The 27,048-nt window shown below is 29.1% G+C and overlaps 3 protein-coding genes across 3 annotated transcripts; 2 read left to right on the top strand and 1 right to left on the bottom strand.

Annotated features, from left to right (window-relative positions):
* The first annotated feature begins 5,308 nt into the window (after positions 1-5,308).
* On the top strand, positions 5,309-8,094 carry LOC109795951 (triacylglycerol lipase 2). Its single transcript, XM_083076368.1, has 8 exons — positions 5,309-6,059; positions 6,260-6,400; positions 6,486-6,599; positions 6,940-7,083; positions 7,163-7,203; positions 7,292-7,371; positions 7,463-7,546; positions 7,649-8,094. Exons 1-8 carry the CDS (start codon positions 5,982-5,984, stop codon positions 7,966-7,968), a joined length of 1,002 nt encoding a protein of 333 aa, XP_082932494.1. The 5' UTR covers positions 5,309-5,981; the 3' UTR covers positions 7,969-8,094.
* A 2,558-nt stretch (positions 8,095-10,652) lies between these two features.
* On the top strand, positions 10,653-16,190 carry LOC109795943 (triacylglycerol lipase 2). Its single transcript, XM_020355509.3, has 9 exons — positions 10,653-11,797; positions 14,039-14,146; positions 14,274-14,414; positions 14,526-14,636; positions 15,005-15,148; positions 15,246-15,286; positions 15,371-15,450; positions 15,542-15,625; positions 15,728-16,190. Exons 1-9 carry the CDS (start codon positions 11,576-11,578, stop codon positions 16,045-16,047), a joined length of 1,251 nt encoding a protein of 416 aa, XP_020211098.2. The 5' UTR covers positions 10,653-11,575; the 3' UTR covers positions 16,048-16,190.
* Positions 16,191-23,211: 7,021 nt separating this feature from the next.
* LOC109798057 (putative E3 ubiquitin-protein ligase RHA4A) lies at positions 23,212-24,904 on the bottom strand. Its single transcript, XM_020358261.3, has 3 exons — positions 24,668-24,904; positions 24,472-24,557; positions 23,212-23,659 (listed from the first exon to the last, which is right to left on the bottom strand). Exons 1-3 carry the CDS (start codon positions 24,902-24,904, stop codon positions 23,344-23,346), a joined length of 639 nt encoding a protein of 212 aa, XP_020213850.1. The 3' UTR covers positions 23,212-23,343.
* Positions 24,905-27,048: the final 2,144 nt, after the last annotated feature.

Raw genomic sequence — 27,048 nt, 5'->3', positions numbered from 1 at the left:
GGCTCAACCTAAGTGTTCTTTTGACTTGCTTTAATCAACTACCTAAGTATTATTTGAAAACAAAGCCTTTCTAGACTTCAACAACCAAGTATTCTCTTACAGTCAAACCTCTTTAGGCTAAAAGAAATAACACAAAGTTAAAGTTGGAAAATTATTATGTTGTTTCATCTTACTATCAAAACAAGATACAATCAGTTAATTACAAAACCTTTTACAAAATGAATGAATATATTTTTACAATGATTATCCTCTCTTTGTGAGTATCTCTGTTCTTTTTAAGTCTTTAAACTTCTTTATATAGGTGTTTCATGAAGATGATTGTTGTAAATCCTTAAGTGTCTCTCACAAGCTTACTTTGTCTATCTTCATCTTCATTCCCTATGGAAAGAAGTGTTTGTTGGTGTGTTAAATGTGTTTCACCAAATTGTCACTTCTTATATGATTAAAAAAGTTATTTATCACATTTTAGGTACCGAAAAAGAGGAACTATGCAAGTGTTAGTAAAAAAAAAACTCTATGAGATTTCATGTGCTTCGAGGGATATGCTACTCCTTTTTCTGATGCAAAACATATTTATGTTCCTTTGTGAAGTATGAGTATAGAAGAAACTTTTTATTTCTTTCGATCTGTTAAGGAATAACGTAAACAAAGATTATTTAGCTATTAGACTTTGTAAATAATATAAATGAAAGTCTTTTGTCTTACAAATGAAGTAATCCATTTGAGAGACATAAAGTCATAATAACTAATCTTCTTATCCCTATTCATCTTATAGTATGATCTAAAAAAATTTCTCTCAAAATATTACAGTTTGTTATCATTAAAATTTATAGCCTGAAGGATCTAACATTGTCTTTTGACCTAACAGGTTGCATATTAGATTTGATGCTTGTTGCTATGTTATGAGTATCCTGACTAGTGTGTTTGTGTATTTTCTCAATTTGATTTAAAAATGGAGTGATGTGATTGATTTTTTTGTGTGTATCCTTGTTTTACCATTTTTATAAATATATTTAGAGAGTTAACCACACAAATTTCTTCATTGCATTGCATATTTAGAGAGGTGGGTTTAGGGTGGGGAGAAATGGTTGCTGTGGAGAATAGATAGATACTAGAAGAGGGATTGAATAATGTGTATAAAAAACTCACATTTTTTCATAGTGAAGTAGTAACACTAGTTAGATGGAGTGCGAAGAGATGTCATACGAAATACTAGATATTTTTATTCTAGTTCATCTCAATCATCGAGACTACGTCCAATTCTTAATCTATCCGGATTGAGTTATCTCAATCTTTAAACAAAGATACAATATTCTTTCAACAAGTCACTTTTGGCTTAACCCTACAATAATGGTTATAAAGGTTACAACGATATTGCTTCATTTCACTAAGACATTATACAACCAATATAGTGCAATAAACTTTGTACAAGAAAAAATGAAGTTTATACACACGTATATTATATAAAATGTGTCTCTTATTCTTTTTGAACTTCAAATTTTCTTATATAGTAGCTTTGGATAAGATGATTGTTGCAACAGTTTCAGTCCAACTCATAAGTTTGTTTCGTCTATCTTTAACGTCTTTCCTTGTAATTAGAGGTAATCGTTGACTTATTTAATGCAAACATCAAATGCATTTCACCAAATGGTACCTTTTATCTAATCAAGGAGTCTACTTATCATCTTTCTATACCAAACGCAGCTTGCAAAAGCAATTTCTATGCAAAGCATAAAAAACAACGTTTTCATATATTTTTCCTCGTTATTTAAGGGATCTTCGTCCTTGGTTTTAACAAAAAACATGACTTTGTTCTCTTTAATATATTTGTGATTTCTAAGATAACTTTTTTATTCGTTCTGTTAAGGAATAAAACATTCAAATGAAATTTGTCATTAGTATTAATAAATCATGAACATTTAATGTATAAGATAAACTATATGTTTCGTCACATCGTCTTACAGATTATCTGCGTCTTATACTTCATCTGATAATTATTTTCAAAGATATTTTCTTTTGTAAAAACATTTTATTTTTTAATATTAAAATTTCAAATCTTGAGAGATTTAAGATCGTCTTTTGATTTAACAATCTTCTTTGTTTTATAATTTGTCAATGGTGAGGAACCTCCATCTCCCCACCTCTAGCACATCTTCGAGACAACTTTAGGAAGGTAGAAGAAGATAAATAATTATATTAGATTATATGAATTAATTTTAGAAAAATGGATAAATGTATTGGTTAATATTATTTTGTTAGAATCTGTTGGAATTTGAATGTTAGAATCAAAATTTGTTAGAATCAGAATCAAATTTTTGTGGGTTATTTCTAATCAAATAGAATGTGTAACACTTTCTACATCATCTTCATCTACATTGATTTCAAAATTGATGTAAATCGTCAAAATTAACTAATGTAAAATGTGTCTCATGTAGTAATGAAATGTCGTAGAATAAGGATCAAATGGAGTATATAGTACATATAAAAGAGACATATTTGTGTATTTTTTTTTTGTCACTTTTTTTAAACCATTGTATCATTATAACTACCCTAAATTACTCAATTTCCAAATATATGAATGTTTACTCTAACTTCTTAAACTCTCCAATTGTCATTTATCAATGTTATTGTATAGGTGCATAAACTTTTATATGAAGTAATATTTTCATTTCTCTCGTTACAATTTAATGATAAGTAAAAAGGGTAAAAATGGTACATCATTATTTTGTTTAATATAACCGTTAAAATCAACTAATATAACTACATATGTTGGTCTGTGTGATTCAGTTATAAGTGTCGTATAATAAGGATTAAAGGGATATTAATCATCTATACTTAGATATAAAAGAAATACAAATTTTTGTAACTTCATTTTTGTCGTCAATTTTTTTTAATCTTATTGTATCACTATAATTACTCTAAATTACTCAATTTCAATTTCCATATATAAAGAACCCATTATCATCTCATTTATATTCTTTTTTTGAAATATTTATTTATTTTATTTCTAAACCTAAACCCTAAACCTAGGACCTTATATGTTGAACCAAGGACTTCTATGAATGTCTAGTATCTTGGTTATGATGATAACAAAGTAATAAACTTGAGTGACTAACAATTGGCTAAGTCATTTAAGGAAACATGCATCCAAGATATAAAAGAAATGAAAACATAAAAATATTTTATTTAATAACATCTTCTATAAGTACATAAAAATGAGACAAGCATAACTCCTATTAATTAAGATGGTTAGCATCTGCATTCAATGTCCAACTTGTTGTGACAAGCGTCCTCTAGGTGTTCACAAGTCCAAAGATTGTTCGAACATTTTGCACCTTTAATAGTCATATTCAAATGTTCAAAAAGTTTAACTTATAAGCGTTCTAATAATATATGGATGTTATAAATGCTATTATGCATTATTTTTTCCTCTTTTGTGATAGTGCACATAATGCTACAGTGGAGTTGAACCAAATGTTGCATCCATAAAAAGAAAGTCAGTCACAAAGAGGATTATCACATATACAGTAGTGTGTTAAGACATTCTTGCTTTCTGGTTCATTCCCTTATCAGGAAAAAGCATTTATGAAGTCCTAAAGCATTGGAACACAAGAATAGAATGACCCTATTGTGAAGATCGAAGATCATCTTTTGCAACAGTAAAAAAACAAAGGCTCTCACCAATATATACTTTTTTGAAGCCTATAAATACAAGAAGACTTTAAAAGAAGATGTAGTCATGTGAATATTGTAAAACACTTTTAAGTTGTGCCAAAACTCTATTGAAATCTCTTAATGTTTATAACTCTTGCATTTCATTGTCCAATGGACGATCAGAGAATAGTTTAGTTTTGGGTGTACCCAAACTTAGATATCTTCTCCATAAGAGTTTATCATAAACACTCTATACCTTTGTTGTTATAAACCTAAAGAGGCTAGCTAAAGAATATTGTAACGTCATGCTATGAGAAGGCTAGTCGTGGCATAAAGAATACTAGTAGTTGTGGCTAGAAGTGTCAGTAAAGAATACTTGTGCATAAAAGTTTCTAAGTTAGTGGAACCCTTCATGTTCGTAGATAACTGGACGTAATTCAAGTTAAGTGAATCAATATAAAAATATCTTGTATTTTGTCATATCGATCTTCTCTCACATTCTTTGGAAGAACTACTTTTATAAACTTATATAAGTTCATTTGCAAAAGGTTCCAAAATTACACTCACATACACATTCAACCCCTCCTTTCTTTAATGTGTTTCTTTTAACCTTCACTATACATACTATCTCAACTTAGACCAACCTAGTGATTCAAAATATTTTATGAATAACATTAAACTAGTATTTTAGCATGTAGATGTTTTATAATAAATTATATATACAATTAAATTCTATATGTTTAAATATATAAATTATATTTAAATTTATATAAATAAATATTTTTAAATATACAATTTGTATTTTAAATTTATGGTAAGTAATTTATATTACAACACAAGATTATTTTTATGTATTGATATTTATCTTAAAAATATTAAAATTATAAATAATTATGATAAATAACAATTGATTTAAAAAAGAAGTTAAAAAAAATTCCTAAAAACTCTTTCGTTGAAGAAAAGTTAATAAAAACGTTCTTGTACAAGATACTCGTTTGTGTTTTCTATGTAAGGGTTGATATTATATTATTTTTTTTCCTTTATATATTTGAATTTAATATTATATTTTGAATGTATACATGATGATAATTTAATATTATATTTTGAATGTATTGATATTTATCTTAAAAATATTAAAATTATAAATAATTATGATAAATAAAAATTGATTTAAAATTTTTTAAAAAAAATTCCTAAAAACTCTTTCATTGAAGAAAAGCCAATAAAAACGTTCTCATAGAAGATACTCGTTTGTGTTTTCTATATAAGGGTTGATATTATATTATTTTTTTCCTTTATATATTTGAATTTAATATTATATTTTGAATGTATTGATATTTATCTTAAAAATATTAAAATTATAAATAATCATGATAAATAAAAATTAATTTAAAAAAGAAGTTAAAAAAATTCCTAAAAATTCTTTTGTTGAAGAAAAGTCAATAAAAACGTTCTCGTATAAGATACTCGTCTGTGTTTTCTATATAAGGATTGATATTATATTATTTTTTTCCTTTATAGATTTAAATTTAATATTATATTTTGAATGTATACATGATGATAATTTAATATTATATTTTGAATGTATTGATATTTATCTTTAAAATATTAAAATTATAAATAATTATGATAAATAAAAATTGATTTAAAAAAGAAGGTAAAAAAATTCCTAAAAACTCTTTTGTTGAAGAAAAGTCAATAAAAACATTTTCGTACAAGATACTTGTTTGTTTTTTCTATATAAGAGTTGATATATATTATTTTTTTCCTTTATATATATTTGAATTTAATATTATATTTTGAATGTATACATGATGATATGCAAAGTAATATTTTAACAAAATGTTATATTTAATAAATACAAGATTTTATAGAATCTCCAAAAATATGATATGATATATAAAAAAAAAATTAGAACACCCTTGTAAAAAAAAAATGTTATGCTCTTGCTAGGATCCTCATCTTTGTCACAAAATGCTATAAAAAGGTCATTTGTTCATGCAATTATTTGCAAGCAAAGTAAACACCTTGCCAATGGCCAACACTGAAGTTAAGCTTTTTTCAATAGTCCTGCTTTGTATAACAGTAGTTCGAGGGAGCAAAACATTTCACCAAAACAATGAGTGGCCAACATTGGATGCAGTTATTAATGATGTTGGTGGTATCTGCAAAACAACGGTAGAGACACAAGGTTACACATGTGAAGAACACAAGGTGCATATATTACTATATCTTGTAGCATACCCTACCATTGATTATGAAGGCATTTTAGGGATTTGTTGTTTTGCTGGAGCCAGGTTACAACAAACGATGGCTACATCTTAAGCATGCAGAGGATCCCAGTAGGGCGATCTGGTAAAAAGGTTGACAAGCCACCGGTGCTATTACAACATGGTATCTTTAGTGTAAGTTATGTTAATGCATATATAAGAGAAAAACATGTTTTTTGTCTACTAAATTTTTGAAAATGTAGAGGCAACAATGTGAGTTTTTAACCAAGATAATTAATTCCTACCTAGCTTGAAATAATTGACTTCAATGGAGGATACTTGTGATCTGGACCAAAAAAATCTAAGATAATTAACTTTTGTCTGTGTCGCTTTAGGATGCTAAAACATGGCTGGGTAATTCTCCTGATGAATCATTAGGATTTATCTTAGCAGATAACGGGTATGATGTGTGGCTTGCCAATGCTCGTGGGACACAATACAGCAATGGGCACAAGACACTTAATCCAAATGACAAGGTTATTTTACTTATGAGTTTTTAGACTTTGAGTAAACTAGTTGATGGTTGCTCTAGTGGATAATTGTTTTATTCATTATGTATAGGCTTATTGGGATTGGTCATGGGATGAATTAGCTAGTTATGATCTTCCTGCTTTTGTCCAATATGTGTACAACTATACTGGTCAGCAGAGAATGCACTATGCAGGTCATTCCTTGGTGAGTTCTTTATTTCATTATGTTCGTCATTTTAGACTTTCTTATGTCATATTAAAAATATTTTTAGTTCCTATACATTATTTTCAAGTTTTTAGTTCTAGTCCTTACTCTTTAAAACTTTTCTTTGGATCGTTTATAGTTTCAAAATCACTCGGAAATGGTTCTTGGTATAGGAACCAAAACTAGAATGTGCACAAGATGACGAAGCCAAAATCCTAATGATTTTGAAAATATAGGACTTAATTAAACTTTTAAAGTATGAGGATTAAAATCAAGACTGCAAAAAACTGTAGAAACTATATTTATTGTATGTATATTTAACAATTACTTTATGTTTCAGGGAACTTTAATGGCTTTAGCTGCTTTGTCTCAAGGGCAAGTGCTGAACATGTTGAGATCATCTGCATTACTTTGCCCAATTGCTTACATGAATCAGATTACATCATTGCCAGTAAAACTTGCTGCTGACACATTTATAGCTAATGTGAGAGATAGAATCATTTAGCTTAGCACTGGTATAAGAATATATATTGAATACAATTTTCCTTTTCTTGATATAACAGGACTTGTATTGGTTAGGAATCAGTGAATTCAATCAAAACGGGTAACAAGAAAATCTTAACCTTGAATATATATATATATATTGTAACTTTCTGCAATGTATTTGAGTAGCAATGTTTCCTAATGAGCAGGGGTGCTGGATCAAATTTTGTAGAAGACATCTGCAATAAACTAAACTTGAACTACTCAAACCTAATGTCACTTGTCACAGGTGTTATAAATGTTACTAAAGTATATATTATATTGATTCCTACTTCTACGGATATTGACATTATTTTGGTATTGTTTACCTGAAACTTTAGGTCCAAATTGTTGCTTAAGTTCGTCCAAAACAGATCGCTCTTCTGAGCCAACAGCAACTAAGAATTTGATCCATTTATCTCAAAGTAAGTCTACTAGTAAGAAGCAATTTTTCAGTGTGAACTAGTGTGATTTGATTTTAAAGCATTTCTAATTTCTTGTTGATATTTCTTTCTATGGATTTGTAGTGATCAGAACAGGAAAAATAGCAAAGTATGATTATGGTGATCTAGTACAAAATACGATGCACTATGGGCAAATATTTCCTCCTCTTTATGACATGACGACAATTCCAAAAGAGTTCCCTCTTTTTGTAAGTTATGGAGGCCAAGATATGCTAGCTGATGTAAACGATGTGCAACTTTTGCTTAATGACCTCAAGGATCATGATAAGAACAAGCTCGTAGTTTTGTTGAAGGAAAATTATGCTCACATTGATTTTGTTAGGGCTTTCAATGCTAAACAAATGGTTTATGATCCTATGATGGCTTTCTTCCAGATTAATTAATTTTACAACTATTATTAATCCTACTTCAAATATTGAATATGTTATGTTGTTCAAGACACTAATACATTACTCTCGATGAAGTGAAACAATCATGAATTTTCTAATGCATGGACAATATTTTATCTTATGGTAGTATTGGAATTTTTTTTATCCAAATATTACAAAACAAATAATAATTTTACCAAAACTCCATATCTTTAAACATATTTACCGCAATACTTTATACATTGGAACAATTTTTTCATCTAAAAAAAGTCAATCTAAATTGGGAAACAATTCGGTCAACTATGTTTTACTTATAAAAACATTATAAATATATTAATAATAAAATTTTACTTATAAATTAAATACAATTAATTATAGAATGAAATTGAAGTTAAGCTTTACATAATATTAAATTTTTTATCAAAATAGTAAATCTCATGTTATTATATAAAGTTGTTAATGTTGGAGCAACTTTTCTCAAAAAAAAAAAAAAGGTCTAAATTAGGAGACAATCCAGTTAACTATTTTTTTTACTCTATAAAAGGATTATAAACACATTAATAATATTTTATTTATAAATTAATTACAATTAGTTATTAAATAAAATAATAGGCAAGAATAATTGTATATTTTAAAAATTCCAACACATTAGAATAAGAGAAATTTAAAGATTTTAAAAGTCTATCTATACCTATTATATTAAAAATTAACTAAACCTAAGACTCAAATATAATAAAAATAATATTAATGGATTCAACAAATATTAATAATTCATAAATACTTTTAAATAAATATAAATACATGAAATATTAATAATAATTATTATATTATATTTTATTATGATATATCATGGGCAATAAAACAATTGGTAAGATGTTCCAAGACCCGCGACGGTATTTAACTGAATTATATTGTGGTAATTCATCTATTTGTCATAATATGCACTATATTTGTGGGGTTTTACTATTAACCTCCACAATAAATCGCCAGAAAAATCTGATTTTTTTTAGTGAACTTAATCTACTTATGTTTTCAAATTAATCTACATAATAAATTAGTTGCTTAAAATTATTTTTGCATAGTTTTTTTGGTTTTAAAAAACTTTTTTAAAACTTTATTCTAAAGAAGTAAATTGATCTATAGTTGTATATAGGATATCAAGTTGAGATTCCTTGCAAATTCAAATTTATTAAATTTTATATGCAAAGTTTATGCTTCATACCACACAACATTCAAACATAAAATCATAATTACAAGAATGTAAAGTCAAGTGTAAGGATCGAGAAAAATACACAACAATTTTATATTGGTTCAGGTACATCCACGTGTGACCTACATTCAATTCCCAATCAATTATTCGATTGAGATTTTTCACTTATATTTAATATTAGAAGTTTTACAATCACAATTTTACATGCAATACAGTTATACACTATTAAAGAAATCACTTCTTGCACCCTAAGATGCATTTACTTGTAGCATCCCATTACAATAGATTATCCTTTTTGAAGAACCCTATTTAAGAAAAACAAAACACAAAAGTTAAGGAACGGATTCACTTGATGTACATAACAGATTAGAATAGTTGAATCAACTAAAGTAGTTTATCTTATCACTCCATGAAGATGATGATCAATTCAATTATTGAAATCTTTCTTGAGGTTACCACAAAAGTTACTTAACCTCTTCTTGCAAAGAAAAACATTTTTTTAGAGAGTATTTTTGAAAAAGATATCACAAAGATTCAAGTCTTTCTGTTTTAGGTGTGAAAAATGATATATATATATATATATATATATATATATATATATATATAGTTAATCACCTATACATTAATGTAAAAAAATTTTACACTAGCAACCAATTATATCTTTTAATTGTGTCATGTCATAAAGTAGATTGATTTAATTTTTATTTTCAAAATGAATTAAGTTTTAAAATCTGGTTGGATTTGGAATTTTTACATACCCTTATTTTATATACATTTTTTAAAGGCTGAAATTTGAGGAATTTAGAACTTTAGATACATCAATTTTAAAACTTATAGACAACTACCAATTAAACACCAACGTTCACTAATTATTCTCAAAATGCGTTTGGCATTAAAATTTACTAAGTGTTTTACTATTATTTTTTTAATTGACACAAAAACAAAACCAGATACATAATAAAAATCTGTTTTACATTGTGTATCTAAGTATCTCAATCACATGTGCAACAAAAAAACTTAACATGGAAACAAATTTTTGTTGCATATTAAAACCCAAATGTACAATAAAATATGTTTTTGTTGTGTATATGAAAATTGTTTTCATTATATTGTAGGAGGTGTCATATTTTTGTTAAAAAACAAATTTTTTAAAAGTGAAGAATTTAAATAGTAATTTGGAATCTCAAGTTATTATTTCATATATCATCATATATATCTAGCATATTTTAATCTATTTATAAAATTTTTCATAATTTTTTTAATCATAACTATTCTAAATAATAAGAAATTTTAGCCACTGAAATTTAATACACATAAATGATGACATTGAGTAATAATCTAATATGGTTGTCTGAATACAAAGAAATAAAAATATTAGGTAAAATTAAATACCATGGATTATAAATTAAATTATAAAAAGATATAAGACCAAAATATAATTTTATTTTAGTTTAAGACCTAATTAAAAATTCTCAAAATAAATTCATAAACCAATATAATTTTTTATATATTGTAAATATTTACATTTCAAATTGTTTATATATAAATATTTGTACTTATTAATTTGTTCAAGGTTCATAAAATTTCATAACCGGTAATATATATCTATAATTATTATAAAGGGGATATATTTTGATAATCACCCCTTTGGTCTCTATTTTTTAGTGGACTATTATACTTTTTAAAATGTTAAAAAAATTATATTTTTTTTAAATAATTATCTACAACTTTTAATGTTTATAAATGTATAATTGCACGAAGTGCTTCGACCCTTCTAGTATATATAAAAGTTATGCAAACGGGGGAATAATCATGTGTTTTTAATGAACCCTGAGCAAAGTATTTTGACAAGAAACACAAAATTTTGCTATCCAACGATTAATATTGAAATAATATATTCAGTCATTGATACGACGAAATATGAATCCACGATCACAAAATATTGCAAGTCCCACGCTCATCTCATCGTAAGAGACCTTCTGGTTGGATCACAATTACGTTAGCCAAAAAAGTTAGTTCAATCCGCTGATGCCTGGTATTTTGACCCGTCTCAAGAAAGACATTTTAATTGTTTGATATTTCTATGATTCTTCAATTGTCCTAAATCCTAATACAGTTAACGTTAATCAAAGGTCAAAACTCAAAATATATCGACACATTAATGAGAGAGACACACTCTCCAACAAGTATGAGAATATGGGAACCTGGCGTTTACGTCATGCCATACAAAACATGTTAAGTTATAGGAATAATGTAATAATCAACCCATATCCGTACCAATGACTTGGTTTGAACGCTGAGTTAACAATTATATATGATTGAAGGTATGTTGCGAGACGACCGTAAAAAAAAATCGTTATGCACTAAGCTCTTCATCTTTCTCTATGCACTACAAAATGCTATAAAAGTGTCATGTGTTCATGCAACTATGCAAGGAAAGTAATGACATTGCTAATGGCCAGTACTGTAGTTAGCCTTTTTTCAATAGTCCTGCTTTGCATAACAGCAGCTCAAGGGAGGAAAACATTTCACCTAAATAATGAGTGGCCAACATCCTATGCACTTATTAATGATGTTGATGGTATATGCAAAACAATGGTAGAGACACAAGGTTACACATGTGAAGAACACAAGGTACATATATTACTATATCCTATTGCATCCCTATGCCATTGATCATGAAGGCATTTTAGGCAATATTTTGAGGTTTAAATATAACTACCCATTTAATCCTTGTAGTTGTACAAAGTTTACGTACCCTTAAAGATCATCTTTTGTAGTTTCGACAGTAAGCAACTTTCAACTTAATCAACTTAAGGTTATAAATAACTTTTAATTTTAACAACTTAAAAGATCATCATATATAACATCATAGATCAATACATAATGAACTAGGTTATATCATCATCGTGCATCATATACTCAATCAACTCATCAAGATAAGTTAAGAAAATTAAAGGATTTAATTGAAACTAGTACTTAAGAGATTGAAATTAGCTCCGAGCGAGTCAAGTCAAAGACTCTCCTAAAATGGTCCACTTGCTTGCTTAAGAGACCTTATGAGTGCTCTAAGTGAGCAAGCCCAAAAAATTGGCATGAATTCAAGAATGAACCTAACAATCTCAAGAACAACATCCAACTCCAAAACTCTTACGTCCAAAATAGCAATTCATGCATGCACTTAGAATCTATTATATATCAACAACATATGACTAAAAATTCAAAAAAAAAAAAAAAAAAAGACAACATGAAATAACAAATGCATCATAAATCATCAATTTCTCTCTCTTCACCGAGAAACCTCAAGAACAAAGAACTCAAGGTTCTACCTTTTGATTTTCAACACAAATGTTTATCACATGACTCAATAGAAGATAATCAACATATAGAATTGAAAAAATCAATCTACAAGTTTCGCTTACCTCAAATTGCTCAAAAAATAAGAAAGAAAAGAGAAAACGATGAAGAACGGAGGCTTTCCTCACTTGCATGAATTCACCAATCTACCTTTGATACTCAGTTAAGGGAAGAATCTATAAAGTTTCTACGAAATTAGAAGAAGAAAATTATCTCTCTATGCTTCTAAAGCTTGTCTCTCTAGCTTTTCTCTAACTTTCCTTAAGACATGAAATTATAAAGTTCATATCTTAAAAAAACCTTAAATACTCTTTCTCAAACTTGGTCAACTAGACCCTAACTAAACACAACCTTAGAATGACTTAACCCTCATGAATTCTTTGACTCTTTAATTTCTAAAACAACTACTAACTCAACATTTCCACATTTAAACAACACATATTATAAAATAATTAATCAAAATATCTAAAATATATAGTGTTACAAGCACAACTTTTACATTTTAGTCATTACACTAAGAAACTACTCAATTTAGTTCCTATGCATACATACGTACATATATATATATATATATATATATATATATATATATATATATATATATATATATATATATATATATATATATATATCGTTTTAGAGTCTGATCAACATTTTTTCCTTTTTTGTCTTCCTTTTCCTTCTTCTTCTCTTCTCTTCGTGTTCCATTCTTTTCTTGTTTCCTTATCAATAATACATGTCAAAATGTGTCGCATCATTATTAGAGGTGATTTTTGGTAGCCATAATTATTATGATTAAGAAAATTAATTAAATGGAAACTTCTATGTTTTCAAGCATTTTATGCTACTAAATTAAAATGGAGTGAATCCTCGCCACTGTTCAAAGTGTCAACACAAATCACTACCGACAAGTTACCTAAACTTGTTTGAGAATCCCATCTAATCTTACAACTTTAAAACTCTCCAATTTAAAATCAATATAAATTAGCCAAAGTAAGAGAACTTAAAAGAAATAAAACTCAAAAAATTAAAGAAAGGAGAAGCTGTTAACAAAGAAAAAATATAAGAAGGATACAAAAGGAAGAGGAAACGAATTAAGTAGAGGAAGAAGAAAGAGAAAAGAAGTCAATAGATATTAAAACATAAAATAAATTTTTATATAGGAACTAAAACCAACAATGTGTAGGTATAGGAACTAAAATGTAAAGGTTGTATAAGTGTAAAGACTAAAATGTAACAATTGTACAAATATAGGAATCAAAATATAACAATACAGGTACAAAGACTAAAACGTAAGTTGCAATCTACATTATTAGTGCCACACCAATGAGACATCAGCTCAACTTCATCCACTATTAAAGTTCTTAACTTTTTATAACAGCAAACACTACAATGGAAACTGAAAATGCTTGAATAAGGACTAAATTGGATGGCTTTTAAATGTAGGGACAAAAAAAGGTAAAATTTATGTAATTATAAGCATCAAAAAGTTAAATAAACTCTTTTTGTTGAAACCAGGTCACAACAGAGGATGGCTACATCCTGAGTTTGCAGAGAATGCCAATGGGGCGGTCAGGTGAGAAGGCCGACAAGCCGCCGGTGCTATTACAACATGGTATCTTTAGTGTAAGTTGTTTTAATGCATATAAAGAAAAAGAAAACATGTTTTTACCTGCTAAGGTTTTAAAAATGTAGAGGCAACAGTTGAGTTTTGAACTAAGATAATAAATTAACTTGTGTTGTGTGGTTTCAGGATGCTACAACATGGCTGATCAATTCTCCTGATGAATCTTTGGGATTTATCTTAGCAGATAATGGGTACGATGTGTGGCTTGCCAATGTTCGTGGCACACAATACAGCAATGGCCACACGTCACTTAATCCTAATGACAAGGTTCTTCTACTCATGAGTTATGAGATACATGCAATTCATTTTTCATGCTTTGAGTAAACTAGTTGATAGTTACATTGCTCCAGCGGATAATTGTTTTTTCATTATGTTTAGGCTTATTGGGATTGGTCGTGGGATGAATTGGCTGGTTATGATCTTCCAGCTTTTGTGCAATATGTGTACAACTATACTGGTCAGAGAATGCACTATGCAGGTCATTCCTTGGTGAGTTTTTTTATTTCATTTTGTTTGTCATTGTACACTTTCTTATGTCATATTAAAAACACTTTTAGTTCCTATATGTATTTTGTAATTTTAGTTCTAGTTCTTACTCTATAAAACTTTTCTTTTGAGTGCCTATAGTTTCAAAACCACTAGAAAATGGTTCTTGGTATAGGGACCAAGACTAAAATGTACAAAGGATGGCTGGGTCAAAATCCGAATGATTTTAAAATTATAGGGACTCAAAATTAAACTTTAAAGTATGAGGATTAAAACCAAAATTGAGAAAAACTATAAAGACTAAAAATTTGCATTGTTCGGCCATTTACATCTGTAGTGTGTGTATATTTAACAATTACATGACATTTCAGGGAACTTTAATGGCTTTAGCTGCTTTGTCTCGAGGGCAAGAGCTCAACATGTTGAGATCAGCTGCATTACTTTGCCCAATTGCTCACATGAATCAGATTACATCATTACCAACAAAACTTGCTGCTGACATATTTATAGCTAATGTGAGAGAGATATAGAAGATCATTTACATCATCATTAGAATATCTATTGAATATAATTTAGCTTGATGAAAATATTTTCCTTTTCTTGATATAACAGGACATATATTGGTTAGGAATCAGTGAATTCAATCCAAACGGGTAACAGAAAATCCTTAACCTTGAAAATATATATATTGTCACTTTTTGCTATGTGTTTGAGTAGCAATGTTTCCTAATGAGCAGGGGTGCTGGATCAAATTTTGTGGAAGAAATCTGCAATAAACTAAACTTGAATTGCGCAAATCTAATGTCACTTGTCACAGGTGTTATAAACGTTTCTAGAGCATATATTATACTAGTTCCTACTTCTGCAGATATTGACATTATTTTGCTGTTGGTTACATGAAACTTTAGGTCCAAACTGCTGCTTAAATTCATCCAAAACAGTTATCTCTTCTGAGCCAACAGCAACTAAGAATTTGATCCATCTATCTCAAAGTAAGTTTACTAGTAAGAAACAATTTTTCTATATGATCAAGTGTGATATAATTTTAAAGCATTTCTAATTTCTTGTTGATATTTCTCTCTATGGATTTGTAGTGATCAGAACTGGAAAAATAGCTAAGTATGATTATGGTGATCAAGGAGAAAATATGAAGCATTATGGGCAACCAATTCCTCCTCCTTATGTAATGACAAAAATTTCAAATGACTTCCCTCTTTTTCTCAGCTATGGAGGCCAAGATATGCTATCTGATTTAAACGATGTGCAGGTTTTGCTCAATGACCTCAAAGATCATGATAAGAACAAACTCGTGGTGTTGTTCAAGAAAAACTATGCTCACCTTGATTTTGTTAGGGCTGTCAATGCTAATCAAATGGTCTATGATCCTATGATGGCTTTTTTCAAGATTAATTGAGTTTACAACTATTATTAATCCTACTTCAAATAGTGAATATGTTACATTGTTCAAGACACTAATTCATACCTCCCGGTTAATTGAAAAAATCACGAATTTTCTCATGCGTGGACAATGTGGTGGTACTGGTATACATGAAGACTTTTATTTTTGGTGAATAACCTTTGAATGGTATCATGAAGAGTAGAGAAAGTAAATAATTGACTTAAGGGAGTTTGATTCATTACGCCATTAAGGATAATCAATATTTGAGCGTTTCGCATCCCAATTCAAGAAAATGGATAGTACCCTGACTTGCGGAAAAAGAAAAATTCTACTGAACTCCTATAAATTTGGGGTTTTTGATTAGCTAATTTTTAGACTAGTGGTGTTTTTGTCTTTATTTTATATGCGAAGAAGATTTCATAACTAGAAAAAATGAACATTAGCATAAGAGATGCCAAGTCCGGGAAGAAAGATCAAATACATTATGTTCACCAAGGAAAAACCTATAGAGTGAAAAACAAATGTTTCTAAACAAGAAAATTGTGTGATACAAAAGGGATGTTGTCTAGTTAAACATGTGTCATATCTTAGTACAATTCATTCACCTACATAAACTCCTTCACATTAAGTCCAACATTCGAGCCACATTTTAGCTTTGACCATAGTGTTAATAGTGTGCTATGAGACACTCTTCTAGTAAAAGGGATCATACTACTTTAAATAAAATTAAAAAAAAACTCTTAAATTCAAAAATAATCAAATAGCAATATAATTTCAAAATAAGGCACAAATTGCTTTTACACAAGTTTCAACATAAAACATAAAAACATCATAAGATGAAATAAATTTTATTTATAACTGAGAAATGCATAAGTTTCTCTACCCCCTATGTCACACTATCATAACAAAATCTCAAAATAACCAACAAAGCACTAAGCTTCCTTTCCATCAAACTCATCCTCATACACCAGTTCTACTCTTGGAATGGCTATTAGCCCAAACAAAACAACAACACAGAAGTAAAGAGTGAGAATATATCTCATCTATGTAAAGCACATATAAGGCATAAGGATAACACTAACACATGTACATCCATAATCATTATCAATATAAGACTTCAGTTATTCCAAGTACATCCATCATCAATAGCATCCATATTGTTAATCCCATAAATCTCAATTACATTTTAAAACCTCATGCAATATATGCTCTTAACTCTACATACATGTGGTATCAATCCTATCATCACCAACACAAGGCAGCCTAGGGGCCATGATCTGAATCACCACAAACTAGTTGACCTTTTAATCCATTCTCAACTAGGGGATATTTACCAAGATCTAGTCGAAGCATTGGAAAAAAATCCAAGTTCCACATTAACAAGAGATATGACAAATAAAGAGTACGTAAGTGAGAGGCAACTCTCACCTTACAAGTTGATTTTGTAAGATTGAGTTAGGCTCAAACCCACATTCTAACATGGTCTCAAAGTAATCCTAAATCTTTTCTAAAAATAGTCACCTGTGATTGATCTACATACAAGTTAGTTTTGTAGGGTTGAGTTAGACTCAAACTCACTTTCTAGCATGGTATAAAAGCAATCCTAGATCCTTTCTAAAAATGGCCACCCGCCATTGATCCGCATACTAAGTACAATAGTGTTGGATGTGAGGAGTGTATTAGAAAAAAATTCAAGTCTCACGTTAACTAGAAATTAGACAATTAAATATTATATAAGTGGGGGAGAGACAACTCTCACATTACAAGTCAATTTTATAGGGTTGAGTTAGGCTTCCATCAATTTTCTTAAGATGGTATCAAAGCCTATATCGTAGCAATTACTAATTATTGTTTGGGTCTAACATACCACTTACTATCAGACTACCCATAAATGTCCAGTCTTGCAAACTTCATACTCAACATGTTCAGTCCTCAACGTGAGAGAAGTGTGTTGGAAATCTCACATTGATTAGGAATAAAGCCAAAATTCAGGATATATGTGGGGATTAATTATTACCATACAAATCAGTTTTGTAGGATTGAGTCAAACTCATAACCCACTTTCTAAGATGATATTAGAGCAACCAAGATCCACTCTTAAAGGGTCACCCATCATTGATACACACACTAAACCTAATAGTACTAGGTGTGAGAAGTCTATTCGAAAAAACCCAAGTCATCTTTATCCTAAATCATTAAAATGAGTATTCACATATCAAGCTCAATAATATTGGACATGGATATATTGGAAAAAATCTAAGTTCCGCACCGACTAGAGATAAAACGATTAAAGAGTATATGAGTGAATGATAACCTTCACCTTACAAACTAATTTTATGGAATTGAGTTAGACTCAAACTCACTTTTTTAAGATTTCTCAACTTTGAAAGTCCTATTAATCTATTAAATAATTGTAAAAACATTGTTGTCCTTGTATACCTTTTATTATTATTATTATGTAATTTAATATATTAATATGATGTTCATATACTTAGCTTCCCCGAATGTGTACTACTAGTCTACTATTATCGATCACGGCAAACCAATGCCAATGTACAACATATTTAATTTGTAATACAACAAATTACCTATTATTCACATAATAAATTTGATGTGACTTATTAAAATTTAACATTAAAATAAATAAATAAATAAAAGGGTGGGTCAACAGGTCAATTTATTCTAGTCTGTCGTCATTTGGCCAAACGAACTAGCAAGATAAGCAGGACAAGTCAGGCTAACAAGAATTCCTAATCTAACTCACCAATATTTGGCAAGTGAACCCACGAGTTGGGACAGTTTGCCATCCCTAAATAAAAGTAACATTTTTAACTTTTATGTATTTATAATTAATGAATTTTGAGTGTACTATAGTAAAAATTAAAAGCTATTTTAAATTTGTTGGTGTATTTTTATTTTATTAAATAAATATTGTCTTAATTATTTTTAAATTTTATTTTTAATTATTTTAGATATATTAACTTTAATTAAGTGATATTGTTGAAGCTTTGAGTCGTTAACCTTGTCGTGACATAAATTAAACGCTAACTATTATTATTATTATTATTATTATTATTATTATTATTATTATTATTATTATTATTATTATTATTATTATTATTATTATTATTATTATTGTTGTTGTTGTTGTTTCTTTTAATTTCATTATTTGTAATTTTTTAAATTATTTATCTTAAAAGAATTTTTTTTACTTTATATATGATAATATAATTATTATAAGAATTATTAATCTATAAGAATTATTATTTATGTGTTACGTTATTTTTTTAATATTGTTGCGTGTTATTTTTCATATGTTATTTTTTTTTCAACCTTATTTAACTCATTCCTATTGCTTTTCTTTATATTTCACTTATCATTCAAAAAAATCATAAGTAAATTTAGACCGACAACATTATTAAAAACAATGCAAGGAAGATACTTTCTAACACATAATTTTTTTTTTTTTGAACAGCTAAGAAAAATTTCATTGAAAAGGTACCAGTGGTACCAAAAAGATAAACAGAAAAGTGTACATATAGAACCAAACATCAGTTCCGTGAATAGAAAAAAATAGAAAAGAAGTAACCCCTTCACAACCCTTTACTACTGCTCTATTATAAACCCCACTCCCATCGTAGCTGTCTTCCACCTACACTAACACATCAAGCCCCTAATCTACATAAGCATAGACCAGGATTGCTGCACCATTGTGAAAAAGTATACCGGAAAGTCTTTGTGAAGGATGACAACCACCTCCAACTGTGAACCAGAATCTCTTTCACCAGACTATCAAAACAGAAGCTGTTATCATTGAACCTGCATAGGTTCCTTGTCCTCCACACTGTCCAAGTAGTGACCAGCCACACGGTACGCCAATATTCAACTTGTACATTTTGGTAAATCGGTCCAGGAATGAAGTTGAAATGCTCCAAAATGCACCTAGGGAGTGGAGTAGGACAATTAATCCAAGACAGACATACCTTCCATACTTTGTCAACCACCGAGCAGGTGCAGAACAAATGATAATCAGTTTCAATATCTTGCTTACAAAATACACATAGTGCATCATTATCTGATATGGTAATACTCCTGCTAGCCAGATTATCCACCGTCGGGAGGCCCCTACTCATCATTCTCCAAGCAAAAATTTTAACTTTTGGTGGTGCCGGGATGGACCAAATAATGTTAGGTGCACCATTATTGGATCCTACCACAACTTCAGAGGTGATGGCACTATATGCAGACCTGACTGTATAAGTTCCAGACGGTTCACCCAACCACCACCATGAGTCAACCTGCTCCGCCCTAGGACTACACTCCAGAAGTTGTTGCATTAATTGCTGCTCCAACTGTATCTCCCATTCGAACCTTTCCCTTCTCCATTGCAGCTGCCATACCCAACTACTGTCTGTCCAAGAGCCCATATCCTGAATAAAATGATCTTGTTGTTCAGAAATAGTGAATAGCCTCGGAAAAACACTTGCTAGACAGATTGGGCCTGTCCAATTATCTAGCCAAAATCTAGCTCTTGCTCCTGATCCAATTCTCCACTTAATCTTCCTTTCAAACCAATTGTCTTGTTCTAGTCCACCACATACCATAAGTAGATCCCTCCACCATATGGAATCTCTTCGGGAACTACTTTGAGCACAAAGATTTGTCCCACCACCATATCTCGAATATAATACTCTGGCCCATAGAGAATCGTTTTGGTGAAAAAGAGACCACCTCCACTTGGCTAACAAAGCCATATTAAACCTGGTAATATTTTTGACTCCTAATCCCCCCATCTTCTTTGGCAAAGTCACCCTATCCCAGCTTATCCAGCAAATTTTACGTTGATCTTCCTTACAACCCCATAAAAAGTTTCTTTGTAGACTAACGATTTCTTTGCTGACACTAACACATAATAGTGTGTATTTTTTTTTTAAGATATGGTCACAATAGTAATAGGGTATATTATAACATAATAGACTGTGTTTAATTTGAGAAGTGTATTAAAATATACTATTTCATCATTATTATTATTATTATTATTATTATTATTATTATTATTATAACTTCATTATTATTACATTCACTACAACTATTTTATTTTTATGATACATAACGGATGTTTATTTTTCTTTAAGATCTAAATTTATGAGAATTGAAAAACTCATAATGTTTTATAATTGAATTATAATTAATACTAATTTAATTATTATTGTCTTATTTGTATACGTTTTTTAGATTAAATTTAAACAGTGTTGCAAATTATGTACTATTTAACTAATTAATTTAACGTACTATTTCTATTATTATTATTATTGACATATGATTTATAAGAATAAAAAAAATTATTGACTCTTATAAATTTGATAGAAGTCTATTTTTGTTTGTTGTTATTACATTATTATTCACTTATAATTATGAAAATTTTGTGTTAAATTATCAATTATGTAATTATTTTAAATATTTATTTAAAATAAATACAAAAAATATGTAAATTGAGTGTTATAATTGCTATTACGAATAATTCTAAATTGAGTATTATTATATATATTAAATCAGGATCCACGTTATTCCTTGGGGCCTCCACTTCGTCTTGTGTGTTGCGAACGATTCAAAAGTGATTGAATGATGAATAGAAAACCGTGTTTCCTTCTTGCATATATAGAACCATGTAGTACTTTCTCATGTGCTGAGGGTATCCCCACAACATTAGGTGATTGCAGAGACTGCATATCTGACCATGATATTTTTTGAATAATTAATTATATATATACACCCATTTTGGGGGGTGAGTGGTAGAGGAAAGAGAAAAAGAAATAAAGAGAGAAAATTATATTAGTTTAATGGTGTTATACCAATCATAATTTAGTTAACTTTTACAATAATCAACTTATAAATTATATTGATTTAATGGTGTTATACCAATCACAATTAACTTTTACAATAATCACACAAATCGTGATTTTAATTGGTTAGTAAAACTTTTCACATTAATGGTATTAAACTCAAATTATATATGTGATATGAGAGAGAGGGAGAGAGGGAGATGGAGAGAGGGAGAGATAGAGAGAGAGAGAGAAAGGTAGAAATGAGATGCAAGAAAAAATAAGTTGACGAGTATATTTTTTGATAATTTGACATTTGATACTTTTAGCTGGAAAAAGATAGCTCTAAATTTTAACCACTTAAAGTATTTCATATAATTAAATAATTTAATAAAAAAATTCCTTCGTGTTTCTTAATTCCATGATATTCTTGTAACCAATAAAAAGATCTCATGCTATTCTTAGTACCCTCCTCTTTCATAATAAAAAAAAATATTTAGAAAATTTTAAATAGTTAAGTTTTTATTTTTGTCATAAAAGGAGAGATGTCGGGATAGTATATAAAAAGTGAGAGTTAAAATATAAGCTCCGAAATCTTAATCATATAAGTGTTATCTAATGGATTACATAAGAAGTTTGTGTTTGCTTGGTATTACTCTATTGGGATCCCTTTCACCTTTTCTTTATTTCGTCCAAGACCAAAAGTTAAAGCGTTTCACCTTCGCGGATCCTATTTTGGACGGACTTGATAATTTGTCAAATTTTGTAAATGATTTTGCCATGTCTTTGACTGTGTCAGGCCTTTCCAAGACTTGCACATGATTTTCATGTGTACTCTAAGTAAGTAGTACACCAAAGTTCTTGCTCATGAAATTTGGAAAAATAAATATACACTAATTTATATTATCATCTAATCACAAATCACTATATATAATAAACTTGTTAAACTTTTATCAACAATAATTTTTTATGTGCCAAACTACTTTACACCAGTGCATAACTATGAAATACATGATCTTTTTCCCTTCTAGTAACTCAAGGTTTAGAACCGAAGAACTTTAGGGGGAAAATCTTATTTATATTCATTATGGAAACCTAGGATTCAGTAGTAAAGTGATCATATAAATATCTGCTATCTTTTGTAAGCAATCATTTTTTTGGCACATGAACGAAGTACGGCCTAGCAAAAGGCAAATTCATAGCATATGTTTAGAAGACACTTGATGCATTTTTATTGCTACGTACTCTCATCAATTAGTTACACTTGGAAAAGAAAAATCGCAACTCGCAAGTACAGTTGGCGTGTTCAATATGCAATTCAGAAAGGTCATGACAGGAGAAGCATGCACAAACTCAGTGAATATTCCTATGTAGAAAACTTTATATCATAAAATGTTGGTTTAATTAATATATTCTCAGATGTAGACAACTACATTTTCTTCATGTGTAGCTGAATACCCCTCTTGATTACTATTAATTAATGTATGATTCATTCCCTTGGCAAATTAGCAGCATTTGAGGAATCACCAAGTTCATGATCTTGTGGGTGAGGTGGCAGTGATAGGATTTGTAATGGAGAGTCCAAAATGATAGCACCATGTTGCTGGGGTGGGTCTGATATAATATTAATAGGAGGTGCTGGGTTGAGAAACTTGGTAGTGGGAATGATGGAACATCTACAAAGTGGACAAGTGGAATTTGATTGAAGCCAGTGATGTATGCAATCCAAGTGGAACACGTGCTTGCAATAAGGAATCTCAACAACCTCTTCTTTCACCTCAAATTCCCCCAGACACACACAACATCTGTTTCAAAATTACAAGCTGTCAGTTTTATTTATATTAATTACCCTAATCAACATTTTTTTTATCAAATGTTGATGGCATGGACATTACTCTATCATAATAAATCAAATCAATACATGGTACTCATAGATTGAATGAATGAATGAATTAATACTGGAGGGGACCAGCACATGGAATCCAAGACACAGCTTCCAGCACTTTCTCTACGGAAAATTCCCTCACAAAACAATATAACCAGTACCTATCGTTGAGATTTTGGTTCTTATTATCTACTTGGGGTGACACATGCAGAAATTGTTTTAAATTTTTTTATGGCTATTAATTCTAGCTAGGTATGAAGACACACCTTCATATATGCCAGAAGAAAAGGAAAAAAGAAAAACCGTTTTTCAAATATTCTACTTATCTATCTCTTTTACTTTGATTCTTTCCATGTACCACTTTTCATGAAAGTAGTGGCTGCCATTAAATATTCTAAACAATGTTGTGAATTGAACATTCTGACCATTTTTTCAGCTTTCCGAACCACATTCGTTGAGAATAATGTTAACCATAGAAGTGAAATTACAATATGAAACAACATATATCCAAATTCCATACTGTAGAACACCTAGCATAATGGATAAAGATCAAAGCATATTAAGCTCGTGACCAAGAGAGAGAGAGAGAGGATAAAAACAGAATTGAAAAAGACACTAATAGCGACAACAGTACAAGTACAGGTGAAAGTAATATATATATATATAAATATATATATATATATATATATGTATATATATATATATATATGTGTGTAAAATAAATTGACTTACATTGAATCCCTCGCTAGCAAATCCTCATCAAACAAAATTCTTGGAAGTTTATCCAGGAATTGGAGGGTGAGATCCAAACGACAAGGCTGTGGAATTGGCAATATTAGATTATTTGATTGATCATATATTCATATATAATAATCTAAATATTTAATTTGCCTATATATGTTTGGTAATAGAGATTGGATTTACTTACTGAGGAATGATATCTAGGTGGATTGGCAATGGTCCGTGGAAGCAATTGTGGAGAAGAGGAAGAGAGAGAGGAAGCCCTCCTCTTGAGGTAGAACAAGTAGAACAAGAGAAAGAGAATGATGGAAAAGAGTATTGGAATTGAGAATATGAAGGCTTGGTAAAGCTTAAGCTGAAGTTCCTGTGGATACAGATGTGGAGGAGGGCTAGTTGCAGCTTCTGGAACACTCATGACATTCATAAACCTCTTGCAACTGCAATATGCATGTTACAAGTATGTACTACAAATTAATGTGCATAATGAAAACTTTTAGACTTGTTATAGACTTATAGTTGATCCAACATATACTACACTTACCAAGATATATATTTGGTGTGATAATTTGCTATTCCGAGAGAATTGGATTTCCTTGGTTTGTTTCTTTATTTGACTAGAAAACGTTGTGGTTGGAACTGGCGAAAAGTGGAAGAAAGATATGTAATATATATGTTGAAATGTTTAACTTGGTTGTTTTTAATTGGTGGTAAATTAGAAGGGGCATAGCATAGAATCAATTAGCACTGTTACGTATATATGATTATAATGATACTGATAGTGGCAGTGGTACATATTCTATCTTTTTTTCCAAATGATGGGACAAGGCCATGACCCTCCACTAAGGTATAGCCTCACGCCAACGATCTTAAGCCCAGTTGTCTTCAATGTATTCGCATGGATCCAAACATCTCATCGCATTCTTAATTTGTGTTATTACTAGTGCTAACTTTTCAGGAAAACCAAAAAAAAAAAAGTGTTTTTGCTAAGATATAATAGTACTACTTCATGTTAGGATATAAGTATGATATTGAGTTTTTAATTCTACTTAATTTGAGACTGTTAATATTGTCATTTTCTTTTAGAGTTGATGTCATTAATCTTTCAATGAAAGCATCAATATTTAGGATTTAAACCCATGAAAAAAAAAATTCAAACAAAAATGTGAGATTCTTAACACTTCATTAAAAGTATCAATTCAAGAATTAGAAAATTTTGTTAAACTTGATCATGCTAGTATAGGCACTAGGAAGTTGGAGAGTGAATCATTTGCCATGTTTTGCACTTGTCTACTTGGAGAACAAATCCAACATGAAGATTACTGTTTCAGTAGCGTTAACGTTTGGAGGCATTTTTTTAAAAATATTTTTTTTGTTGTATATTCATCACCAACAATATGTTTTAATGCTTTTTTTTATTCTACCATGCATGGCTCTTATTTCATTAGATTTGAGAATAATTTCACTTACTCATAATATTATGATTGTCATTAATCTAACGAGTTTTTATATATGATGAAGATCAAAGATGAATTTTTCACTTCGTAGATCATCTCCACAACATGTGATTGAAGGGTGTATGCTTGAATGTTTTATTTTGATCAATAAGTTATGTAAGAATAAAAAATTCAAATTTTTTTTATTAAAAATAAAAGCATGTTATGTAAAAAAAAATCATTCATTTTTCTCAATGATTAAATGCTTTTATTATGATGAATTTAATGTTAGTTACCTATTCATTCATGTATATTTACATTCAAGAATTTATAATCAACTTTTTATATATTAAATATGAAATATTATCTAATAAAAAAAACGTTTTTAAGGACTGTTTTTTTTCAATGATAGGACTTTGAGAAATTTTTTTAACTTTTTTTCTAATTTAGTTTTTACTTATTATAATTATTTATAAATTATATTTTAAAATAAATTATTAATAAATAAAAATAATTTATTATATAATATAAATAATTTATTATAAATATCAAATATAATTTATATATTTAAAAATATCTATTTATATAAATTTTAAATATAATTTATATATTTAATCATAATACAATATTTATTTGTATATATAATTTATTATAAATTTTAATCGTATATAATAAATATTTTATATACGCATTTCACCTTCTAAAATTATAATTTACATAGAAGTTATAATCTCAATCTATGTCATAAGATGCTTATTACATTTATCCGAATGAATCCTCTCATTAAATTTTAACATAACAAGATCATGTGAAAGTTTTTACTTATCTGCCTCTCTATATGAAAGCTGGACATAATATTTTATTAAGGAATGACCATCAAATGATCAAAGGATCATTTTGGTGTATTTATAGACATGCATGTACCAGTACATTTTACAAAGAAGTTAAGAAATCAAATCAAGTCAAAGTTTGTGAGTGTGAGCATTCTGCCTGTTATCCAGTTCACTTACAATGAGACATAATTTGGAGGGTGGATCACCATCAACTAATCATTGACTTTACTGTCGGATTAGCTTTCCTTTAGGGTAGGCATGGTATAGCCCTACGCGAACTTGCTGTTTCATTCAGGTTCCCC

Source organism: Cajanus cajan, chromosome 6 (assembly GCF_000230855.2).
Source record: "Cajanus cajan strain Asha chromosome 6, NIPB_CcT2T_4, whole genome shotgun sequence".
Classification (NCBI taxonomy): Eukaryota; Viridiplantae; Streptophyta; class Magnoliopsida; order Fabales; family Fabaceae; genus Cajanus; species Cajanus cajan.
This window is presented reverse-complemented; position numbering and strand designations above follow the sequence as displayed.

Coding starts and splice junctions, on each gene's coding strand:
- LOC109795951 (XM_083076368.1), top strand. CDS start 5,982: ATGCAGAGGATCCCAGTAGGGCGATCTGGTAAAAAGGTTGACAAGCCA. Junction 7,084..7,162: donor CTGACACATTTATAGCTAAT/GTGAGAGATAGA, acceptor TTGATATAACAG/GACTTGTATTGGTTAGGAAT. Junction 7,372..7,462: donor CCTAATGTCACTTGTCACAG/GTGTTATAAATG, acceptor CTGAAACTTTAG/GTCCAAATTGTTGCTTAAGT.
- LOC109795943 (XM_020355509.3), top strand. CDS start 11,576: ATGTGTTCATGCAACTATGCAAGGAAAGTAATGACATTGCTAATGGCC. Junction 14,637..15,004: donor ACTATGCAGGTCATTCCTTG/GTGAGTTTTTTT, acceptor ATGACATTTCAG/GGAACTTTAATGGCTTTAGC. Junction 15,451..15,541: donor TCTAATGTCACTTGTCACAG/GTGTTATAAACG, acceptor ATGAAACTTTAG/GTCCAAACTGCTGCTTAAAT.
- LOC109798057 (XM_020358261.3), bottom strand. CDS start 24,904: ATGAATGTCATGAGTGTTCCAGAAGCTGCAACTAGCCCTCCTCCACAT. Junction 24,558..24,667: donor CACCTAGATATCATTCCTCA/GTAAGTAAATCC, acceptor CCAATTCCACAG/CCTTGTCGTTTGGATCTCAC. Junction 23,660..24,471: donor TTGCTAGCGAGGGATTCAAT/GTAAGTCAATTT, acceptor ATTTTGAAACAG/ATGTTGTGTGTGTCTGGGGG.